General features: G+C 43.4%; 1 protein-coding gene across 1 annotated transcript in view; it reads right to left on the bottom strand.

The window, feature by feature from the left end:
* Window positions 1-353: 353 nt before the first annotated feature.
* Window positions 354-11,062, bottom strand: part of TMED8 (transmembrane emp24 protein transport domain containing 8) — a 37,059-nt gene continuing 26,350 nt past the window's right edge. Inside the window, exons 3-6 of the mRNA XM_006884648.1 lie at window positions 5,774-5,897; window positions 2,821-2,947; window positions 2,294-2,596; window positions 354-571 (exon numbers count right to left, since the gene is read on the bottom strand). Coding sequence (XP_006884710.1) covers window positions 354-571; window positions 2,294-2,596; window positions 2,821-2,947; window positions 5,774-5,897 — 772 coding nt within the window. The remainder of the gene's footprint in view (window positions 572-2,293; window positions 2,597-2,820; window positions 2,948-5,773; window positions 5,898-11,062) is intronic.

The following is an 11,062-nucleotide window of genomic DNA, read 5'->3' as shown; positions in this document are numbered from 1 at the left end:
GAGAGCAGAAATCGGAGTAATACACCTTGGACGAAGAGAAATGATTTTTAAAAAACCCAAACGCTACATCCTTTTAGGGTCTTGCCTGATGAGTGCCTTCATAAGAGGGATTTTGCTGGAGCCTAAAGCCAAAAGAGTGAGTTTTGGGGACTACAGAACAGAGGCACTACAGTACCACCTGCAGAAGCCAAAAAAGGGGGGAGCAACGTGGGGTCAACAATCAGGCCTGCCAGGTAGGGTGTGAGGGCCAGGAGCCTCCCACGCTACTTGTGGCTCTTGTCGGTTCAAAACAAGAGGCGACAGCTGGCAGCTCGCTCCGGCCAGCAAACACCTGGCCTTGGGCCAGCGGCCTTTCAGCTCGTGTAGTAGACGTGGAAGTATAGAGTCTTGTTGCGCAGCAGGGAGTAAGAGTTGTCAAACTTGAGCAGGTAGACACCCTCGCCCGGGTAGTCGTGGCTGCCAGCCTGCACATCCCGGTGACTGTCCCGCCGGTACACGGGCATGACTTCCCCATAGCGATTCCGGAGGGAGCTTCGGGAACCTCTCTCCACATCGCCAACTGGGACAGGATCTGCAGGAACAAAAAGCAGCAGAGTGTTTGGATATGAATTCCAAAGCAGAGTAAGTCCAGTCCTCATCAGGGGCCCAGGTGATGAAAAGCTTGACTCACAGGATGCTACTGGCCTCCTGTAAGCATGTGGAAATATCTGGTGGTTTTTATGTTCATTGTTGTTGTTGTTGATTACCTTAGAGTCGAGCACGACTCATAGCGACCCCATGAACAAAAGGCCTGAAATCTCCCTACAACTAGCGACATTACACACACACACACACACACACACACACACACACATCCATTATGAGATTTAGCAGGCACTATTGTTATTTATTGCTCAAGGATCCAGAAGTGTTAAACATTAGGACAGTCGTACAAGAAGTATCCCCCAAATGCCAATGTCTCCACTGAAAAACAATGATTTAGCCTTAAAGGAACCTCCCTAGTTCTAGAAACAAAGAATTTTCAGAGGCATGAGGGGCAGAGAAGAGGGTGGGTGGGAAGTCAGTGACAGAGGAAGGTACTAACTTCTAGTGGCAGCCAAAAGAACTGGCCAGGTGAGGTAGAAAATGACAAAGGTGCCACCCCAGAAGGTCCATGTGGCCCACTGCATGTAAGCGGGCCTCCTCCCTAAATACCTGAAGGTTTCCCAGCAGACTTGTTTCCACAAAGAAGGAGATTAAGGAATTGATTTTTAGATTGCTTAGAATGGACTCTTAGATCAATGCGTAAGAGTCGTACTGAGAAAGGGGCCACAGGTAATAACTGGAATGGAGCAGGGATCACTTTGAAATCAGCCCTAAGTATACGAAGTGAAGTAGTGTCTAGTAGTCAGGCAGAAGTGACATTTTGGATAAGGGGCAGGGAGAAAAGGGTACATTTAGCAAATCATAATTATGTTTGGTTCTGGGCCAAGAATAAATATCCTGAAACCAAGAGACGAATGTAAAATAATCTCTACCTCTAAGTCCTGTCTCTGCCCCTGATCACCCTTGCCTCCACTGGGATGTTTGGATGAACTCTACATTCTGATGCAAAAGAAAAGGAAGCTTCCAACTATGGCATCTCCCCAGGAATTGAGGAGTAATGCTTTCAAGTTGAGGACTAAAGTGCATCTGATCCAGGCCATGGTCTTTCTGATCACATGCTGTCCATCTGAGAGCTGGACAATGAATAAGGTTGACAGAAGAAGAATTGATGCCTTGAGTTACAGTGCTGGAGGAGAGTACTGAACATACCATGGACTCTACGAAAAGAAAACAAGTTAAGTCTTGGAGAAAGTAAGCCAGAGTACACTTTGGAGGCAAAGATGATAAAGCTTCGCTTTACATATGTAGGGCATGTTGCTAGGTAAGGCTATTCCTTGGAGAGGGACATGATGCTTGGAAAGGCGGAGGGTTGGAAAAGAAGAGGACCGTCAACTGGGTGGACTGACACGGTGACTGTCGCAGAGGGTTCTACTCTGTCAGGAAGTGTGACGGAATAAGGTTCAGATCTGTTGTTTATGGGGTGGGTATGGGTTGTACTCAACTTGATGGCACCTGACAACAGCAACCAAGGCATCAACACCAAGCCCATGAGAATATCATTTAAGGGCCTGACTTCGCCCTGCACTCCCAACTTAGCTTGCAGAGTTGAAGGAGACCTCTGCCTTCTAGGGACAGAACAACTAGTGGCACTTAAAGGGCTCACAAGACACCCAGCTGAACCTGCAAATTAGGTACACATTAAAGTTACCTTCAATCTCCTCTTCCTCTTCTTCTTCATCCTCATCCTCACTGGAATCACTGACCTGCACAGTTATGTCAGTGCTGGTTACAGGGGTCCAGTCAAAATAGACTCCAAAGCCAATGTCATAGTCATCAGTCGCGAACTCCCAGCAGACGCGCTTTCCCTCTGGATGGGTAGGCACCCGGATGGTCACGACTTCACCCCGCTTCACCACCAGGTGACTGTTCTTGTCTTTTCCAAGCTTGCTTTTGAATTCCTTCATCTTGGCAAAGGTCCAGGTGCACGGAGGAGCCATAAGCGGTGGGGAAACTGAAAGGAGAAGCAGCTTACTACTGAGAAATCAGGAGAAAATGCTACGCTCCGTGGTATCTTACTTAGACATGTTCTCATAGCCAAAGATATTCTTTCCATTTGTTTCTTGACTTGCTTTTCACTAGTCATGTCATTTCTCTCCTTCCTTCCTTCCTCCCTCCCTCCCTGCCTTCCTTCCAAAAGGAAAAACCAGAATGTCTTTGATACTCCAAAGGTCTCACCTTTCCTGTGGTCTCCCAGAAGATCTGCAGATTCCAGGTCAGCAGAGAGAATATCTATAGCTCCTGTGTGCTCAGACTGGATCATAACGATGTCTCCAGACCTCTGTGGAACCTGGTGCCTGGCCATCTGCACAAGAGAATTTTAGTTGCAGGACATAGTAAGAGTGGCAGGTTCCAATTAACCTCTTCTAAGTGAAGGTTGCCCTCCTGCCTCTTGACTTCCATGATTCCAAATCAAAGCCCGATATGCTAGTCAGCGCTCCTCTTTCCTCCAGGTACAAGCTGCTAATAAAATTAAAACTCACTGCTATCAAGTCAGAACTGACTCATACCTCACCCTCCACTGAGCTTCCGAGGCTGTAAATCACACAGCAGAGGACTGCCCATCTCTCTCTTAGTGCCACGAATGGACTAGAACCAACCTTTGGGTTAACAGCACAACTCTCTCCATCAGACGATGCCACCTGAGCTCCCTGTCTTCTGATATGTTCTAAAACAATGCCTCTTATTTTTTTTTTAACAATGCCTCTTATTTTAAAGATCCCTCCTGTTCTCTCTTAAATTCTCCAGCTTGCCACATTGAAGCCTTTGCCCTTGCAGCTCACGATGGTCATTTGCATCAAGCAGCAACTCTGGGCTTTGGTGCTGCTCCGCCCTGCGCAGGACTTCCCTGGGACTTTTCCCATGACAGCTCTGGCATCAGGGGCTTAGCTGGCCTGCCCTGCTGGCACACGTCCTCCAGCTACAATTCCACTCAGGAGCTTGCCAAGATGACTGGCAGTCAAGAGGTAACAAAACAACTGCAGAAGGACTTTGGTTCTCTCTGTTTCCTTCTGGTTCCCCCTCTCTCTCTGCCCCATTTCGCTTCCACTTGAGTCTGTGGTCAAGGCCACATGCAAACTCTGCTGTTTGGTTAGGCCGTCTGCACACCTTAGGCTACAAGGTCTCACTCTCTGTCACAGAGAGTGCTCTGTAAATAAATGCAATCTCGTTGTAGACAAGCCCCAGCACTTGTGTTTACACTGTGTATTTGCTGTCGTACATGTGACTGGCATGGATGAGATGTTCTCACCCTTCCATTTTGTATCCAAATCCCACACTAGCCCATGGCAGCAACCTGCAATCTCTCCCTGGTAGCTTGGCCTTTAAATCACTCAGATTAGTGTTCCCTGATTCCCTGCTCGTATGTTAACTTCTTAGGCCTTCTCTAAGCAGTGGACAGGCAACTCAACAAGAAGTGTGGACTGCTGCCTACAACGAAGAGTCTGTCAGGGAGACAGCAGTCCAGCTGAGAGTCAGAAATGCATTTTCAAGAAATGAGCACATCAAGTTTGTAATCCTGCCAGGTTGTACCCTTAAAATCTTTGTTTCTGGAAAATAAACCCACTAGTTCTTATCTCCCATACTAAATAAGATGAAATAGATGTTGGCTAGGGTGCTTAAGTCCTTCCTTCTCCAAAGGCTGAACGAAGGATTAAGTTTGCAAATTATTAGCTGCATAATCTTAGTAACTAAAGCCTCAGTTTACTCTCTTCAAAATGGGGACAACAGTACCTGTATCACAGAGTAGTTCTCAGGAGTACGTGACATTTTTTAAGGAAAATGTTTTGTAAACTTTGCACATTATACAAATATACTTACTGTGCTTGATGTTACAGCTATTGATATTATTAATACCACTAAGTATTATAATAGAGAAATCTGGAGGCCTAGTGGCAAGAAGCTGTGTTACAATCCCAAAGGCACATGGTTCTAATCCAGCAGCTGATCCACTGGAGAAGGATGGGCAATCTCCTCCCATTTGTTTAACTGCCTCTGGAAACTCCCCGAGGGTCAGCTGTGGGTCAGTTCCAACTTGACAGGACACAAGTATTATAACTGGGAGCTCTGATAGCCTAGTGGTAAGGAGTTTCTCTGCCAACCCAAAGGCAGGCAGTTCGAATCCACTAAATGTTCTGAGAGAGAAAGATGGGTAATCTCTTCTTATGTGATTTACAGCCACTGGGAGTCAGCTATGAGTTGGTTCTGACTTGACAGCACATAACAACAACAATAAGTATTATAATACATCTATTAGCAGTGATGTTAATAGCCCATACTTCCAGGGCAGAAGGGGCCAGTGCTCTAATAGCACCAATTCTGTGAAATCTCTACAATAAATACTAGATATACTACAAAAAGAACCCCTGAGCCTAAAATGCAGACTAATCATTTAAGACTCTCAGATAGACTGACCCAGTGACTTAAAGCAACGGGTCTGAGCATGGCAGAGAGAGTGAGGAAGGCACAGGAGAGGGTAAAGTTTTAATCTGCTGTTCACAGAATTGCTGTTAAGTCACAGTAACAACAAAACCAAAAAGATTTTAGGGAGCCCATGAGCATTCACTCTGTTATTTCATTTTGTGAGGAGATGTACACTGAGTTCATACACACACACACACACACACACAGGATTTTCAAAGGCCTGTAATTTCAGAAGTGGATGGCCAATCCTTCTTCCTAGTCTGTCTCAATTTTTAAATATATATAATAGTATCTGACAGACAAGCATTCTACAGAAAAGAGTAGATGAAAAACATTTACCAGTTAGACCAATATTCAATGTTGCTGCCCACCCGGCTACATGTTTGGTTGGCACAGGATAGAACAGTGTTTAGAGCTCTTGTATATAGGGTCACTATGAGTCGCAAATGACTCAATGGCACATAACAACAACAAATATATATATATACACATGTATACATATACATATGTATATGTATATGTCTATACATACATTTTCCACATAATTAAGAATAAGATGTTCTACTGGGAACAGAAAGACAATCCTGTGAGCCACCTTCACAGTGTTTCTAAGTTGAATCTACCTGTTATGCATCTGAATTTGGTCATCACAAACCACTCTCATGGCGGAGGGGGGACGGGGGAAAGAAAAAGAGAATGTGCTCCCCACCTTGTTTAGGACTGGGGCCCGGTCTGCAGGGAGTGATTCCTGGTCCAAGGCCCGAGCCTCCAAGGTTCCAACTGCCTTCTGCAGATCGGTGGCATCCTGGCTCCCCGGAGATACCATCTGTGGCCTCTCAGAGGGAAGACAGCAGATAAATTTGGGAGTTCTTTTAAAAGATGTAATCAGTCTGGAGAAATTCTGAAATAAAGCAAGATTCAAAGGATATCCTCCTTCCTAACCCCATCCGTCTGCCATTTAGGTTTATTTGTCATGTTGGCCAATCACTGTTTGAGGCTGAACTAGCCCACAGAAAAAAAGCAATAACACGTGAGGGTCCAAGAGCCACCCAATTCCAGTCCTAGGCATGGGGAATATGGAAACACACAGCTTGATTATCACAGGTGGAAGCCAGGCCCGGCTATTTGGCTGTATTCCTTACAATAGCACTCACACCATTTGTTCCCCTTAGAATTTCAGCAAAGAAAGAATCAGATCTCTGGTTTTGTTCTACATAACCACTGGAGAGAAGCAAAAGGAAGGGGCCTCTCCTAAAGCAGAGAATGATCACAAAAATAAAAAGAAAAAAAATGCAAGCTGATTGTTGTTATGTGCCATCGAGTCGCCCGTGACTCATACCGACCCTATGTACAATAGCTCTGAACCCTGCCCTATCCTGAGCCAGTCTCACTGGAAACTCTCCTTCATTCCAGGAGCAAAAGTCCTTCCAGCACTTCTATTTTGCCAGGCTATAATAGAAGCCATCACTCAACCGTTTTGAAGCACATTAATCAACCACTCAAAGACTTAAAACAAAGCTACTTGGCAGTTGATTTTAAAGAGGCAAGAGAATTATTTGTACTCTTTCATCTCTCCTGCTTTCACAGAGACTAGAAAAGGACAATAGATGCTATGCTGCAACACACCAGCTCAGGTGTGTTTAGAAATCTACTGCCAATGAAAAGTACAGGTTCTCTGGAGTGGCAGTTATCAAGGAGTGGTCAGGGACGCCTGAGGTGTTTTGGGGATCCTTTCAGGGGAGTCCATGAACTCAAAAACTATTTTTTTAAATTAATTTTAAAGAAAGTTTACAGAGACTTAGGGTTTCCAGTCATTCATTGTTTCACTTTTCTCCTTTCCCACCCTCTTTGCCCCATTTCACTCTTCTTCTTGAAAAGAAAAATAAAAACTCTTTCATTGTTATGCAATCCCCCCCCTCCCAAGTCCACTCCACTATGCAGCCTTCACTCTGGACTTCTGTAATGACAAGAATACCCATTCATGCATCCCTTTTAAACAGTTCTCTCCCTCAACTGTTACAATGCAATATACATCATTACTCTCCTCCTTTTCTGTCTTCCCTCAACCCTGATGTCAGTCCTGTTTTACAACAGTGGCCCTATGCAATAGTGACTGAGTTTTCACTCAGCATAATGTCCTCCAGGGTCATCCATTTTGCATAATATTTCATGAGTTCCTTGTTTTTCAATGCAGCGTAGTATTCCATTGTGTGAATATACCACAGCTTTTCTATACATTCGTTTGTTGGTGAACACTTGGGTTGTTTCCAACTCCTTGCTATTGTGAACAAAGCCGCGGTAAACATGGGTGTGCATATATCTGCTTGGGTGGCAGTTCTGGTCTCTTTGGGATATATTCCCAGTAGTGGAATTGCTGGGTCAAATGATATTTCTATTTCCAACTTTTTGAGAAAGCGCCACACTGCCTTCCACAGTGGTTGCACCATTTTACACTCCCACCAACAGTGAATAAGGGTTCCAGTTTCTCCAAAACCTCGCCAGCATTTGATGTTTGCTGTTCTGTTAAATTTTGCTATTCAGACTGGGGTGAGATGATATCTCACTGTTGTTTTGAAAACTATTTTTGTAACCGTTGTTGTGAGGTGCCATCAAGTCAGCTTCCACTCCCAGCGATCCCATGGACAACAGAACAAACCACTGTCCTCGCTTGCACATCCCCACCAGCATGTTGCGGTGCTGGAGCCCGCTGTCACAGCCCCGGTAAGAATCCACTCACTGAGGGCCTTCCTCCTTTCCCCTGACCTTCTACTTTATCAGACATGATGTCTTTCTCCAGAGACTGGCTCTTCCAACAACATGCCCAAAATACATGGGACCAAAAATCTCACGATTATTGCTTCTACTGAACATTCTGCAGCACTTCTTCCAAAACAGACCTATTTTTCCTTGTGCTACCATTGTTGTTATGTGCCTTCAAGTGGGAATCAGCTCACCGCTGACACTCCAGTGGGTTTTCAGAGGCTGGAAACAGCACAGGAGGAGATTACCTATCTTTCCCCCATGAAACAGCTGGTGGATCTGAACTGCTTGCTTTGGGGATAACAGTGTAATTCCTTACCCCTGAGCCACCACAGTCCAAAGGTTCCTTGATTTCCTTAATTTACTCTCTAACTTTCACGTTTATTTGAAGCAACTGAAAATACTGTGACTTGGGCCAGGTATACCTTTGTCTGCAAAGTGACATTCTTGCTCTTTAATACTATACAAGAGGTCATCGACAGCACATTTGCCCAAAGCAATCAGTCACTTGACATCTTGACTGTTGCTTTCATGAGTGTTTATTATGAATCTAAGTAAATCCTTCTTCTCCACTTATCTAGATGCTGTTTACCAGTTTGGTTGTGAGGATTTTTGTTTCCTCATCATCTCTAAGCTTCATTAGTAAGTGCTTCAAAACCTAATTTTCTGCAAGCAAGGCTGTGTCATGCGTGCCTCATAAGCTGTTAAGGTTTCCTCCAACTCTAAAGCCTTATTTTCCTTCATATAATTCAGCTTACTGAATTATTTGCTCAGTAAAAGTATGATAAAAAAACAGAAGGGGAAAAAAACCAACCCAAAACACACACAACCCTGTTGTATACCTTTCTTGATTTTAAGCTATGCAGAACTGTCTTGTTCCATCTGAATAACTGCTTCTCAGTCTATGTACAGGTTGCACATGAATTCAGTTAAGTGTGCTAAGATGCCAGTTCTTCTCACCATGATCCATAATTTGTTTTGCTCCACTTAGGCAAATGCTTTTGCACAGTCAATAAAATATAGATCAACTTCTTTCTGGTATTCTCTGCTTTCAGCCAAGATCTATCTTACATCGGCAATGATATCTCTGTTCCAAGAAAAGACTTTTTTTCTCTTTTTTAATTTTATTATATTAATTTTAATGAACATTTACAGAGATCTTGGATTTCCATTCATTCATTGTTGCATTTTTCTCCCTGCCCACCCCTCCCCAAAAAAGACTCTTTTTTTTTTACTACTTTTTGTGTGTGTACTGCCAAATCAGATTTGATTGGTACAGGAGGAGACTGCACCTCCTTCTCCAGCAGAGCATCTGGTGGATTCAAACAGCAAAGAAAAGACTCTTTACAGTAGATTCTTCTGATTCTAGCTTGACTTTCTGGAAGTTCCCAGCCAACTGTACTTCATAATCAGGCTAAATAAATGACTGAGAAACAGCTGAGGACTTCATTTTGGAGTTCATTTGTTTTCTTAATTTCTCCCTCCTTTTAATATTAACAAGGGGGTGAAAATCAGTCCTAATTTATAAATTACCTATTCTTTAGATAATATGGAGACATATTTTAGAATATTCACATCAATGCAACAAACCTCTGAAAGTCAGAGCTCGTGGATACTAGTTGAGTTTTTTTGGCTTGTCTGGGAAGCCAGTGTAAGCTGTAAATCAGTCTAGCTGTAGGCCTCTTTTTTTCTCTCCTTAGTCACAGAAATTACAAACCATTTTTGTTCTGGGCACCTGTCTCTTCTACTAGAAGGTGAGCTTAATGATGGCAGGGAGGGACCTTACACCCCCTGTAAGCACAGCTCCTACCCAGTCTGTCATCTGGAACTCTGAGGCCCTTTGCATTCCCCCCTTGTTTCCTAGACTCTTCTCCAGGCCCCTTGAAACTGTGATATTCCTCAAACACTCCTTTATTATAGGGCCTAATTGTCTTATGTTGTTGTTGTTGTTGTTTACCGTCAGGTCGGAACTGAGCCATAGCTAACCCAGTTAATCGCCTGGGAGGAGATTGCCCATCCATCTCCCGCAGAGCAGCTAGTGGCCTCGAACTGTGTGTCTCTGGGATTGCAGCACAGTTTCTTGCCACTAAGCCACCAGAACAAGACTGGAAGCAGGAGTAGAATCCACTTCCAAAATAGCTTACCTCCGAAAATCCTATCAGCTTGGAGAAATGATGAAAGTTACACAAGTGTTCAGGTCTTTCGTTCATAGGGTCGCTATGAGTTGTCTATGACTCTATGGCACTTAACAACAACAACAACAACAACAATTGTCTTATAAGGAGACTTGGTTATATAGTATATTATGAAACAGGCTGCTATCATAAAGGTCACTAGTTCAAACCTGCCAGCCAATCCATGGAAGAATGATGGGTAGTCTCTTCCCATAAAGATTTATAGTCTCAGAAACCCAACACAGAGTTGCTATGAGTTGAAACCATCATTTCTGAAAAGGATTCCCAAGATGCCTAAGAAATCTTTCACCTCTCCTCTCTTCATTTTTCTCACTGCACTTATTACTATCCAGGACACCTTCCCACCTCATCTAAAATGGCACAGGATTTGCATATAACCTACGCACATCCTCCTGTATATTTTAAATCATCTCTAGGTAAGTTATAACACCTACCACAATAAAAATGCCATGCAAACAGCACTTTATGACCCTTCTTTGCTTTTGAGGGATTGCTTTGACAATTTATTTGCTTTTTTTTTTCTTTCTTGAATAATTTTGATCTGTAGTTGATTGAACCTAGACTACAGAACCCACAGATTCAGAAGGCTGGCTACAGGAACGGAAACACAGTTCTGTCTTCTGTAGGGGAGCTCGCCAGCCAGCCAGCCTTTTACCTCTTTTCAGAAAGCTTGTCCTGCTCTCAGCACAAATCAGAAAGGTCACAGTGGGAGTTTTTCCTTGATGTGGCTTATCACAGGTAGTGAGGGATTTGCAATTCATCTTTTCTAAAATATCACTAATTTTTCAGACCATAAAGTGCTACATTTGAATATCAAATGTATGTGGCTGCTATAAAAGGTCTGATATATAAGATTTCTTTTGTAAACAGAACCATATTGTGCAAAGTAACATACGTCAAGACAAAGTGGAGACAAAATTATAGAAACCATGCACAAAAAAACATCAGGCTAATGATCCAGAGTCAAGGTTTACCTTCCTTTTTCTTTTTTTAATCATTTTAATGAACATTTACAGAGAATTTGGATTTCCATTCATTCATTG

This window comes from Elephantulus edwardii, unplaced genomic scaffold (assembly GCF_000299155.1).
Source record: "Elephantulus edwardii isolate Elephantulus edwardi_28Jun2011 unplaced genomic scaffold, EleEdw1.0 scaffold00037, whole genome shotgun sequence".
NCBI classification, from domain to species: Eukaryota; Metazoa; Chordata; class Mammalia; order Macroscelidea; family Macroscelididae; genus Elephantulus; species Elephantulus edwardii.
Note: the sequence above shows the minus strand (reverse complement) of the source record. Positions and strands in the feature narration are given on the sequence as shown.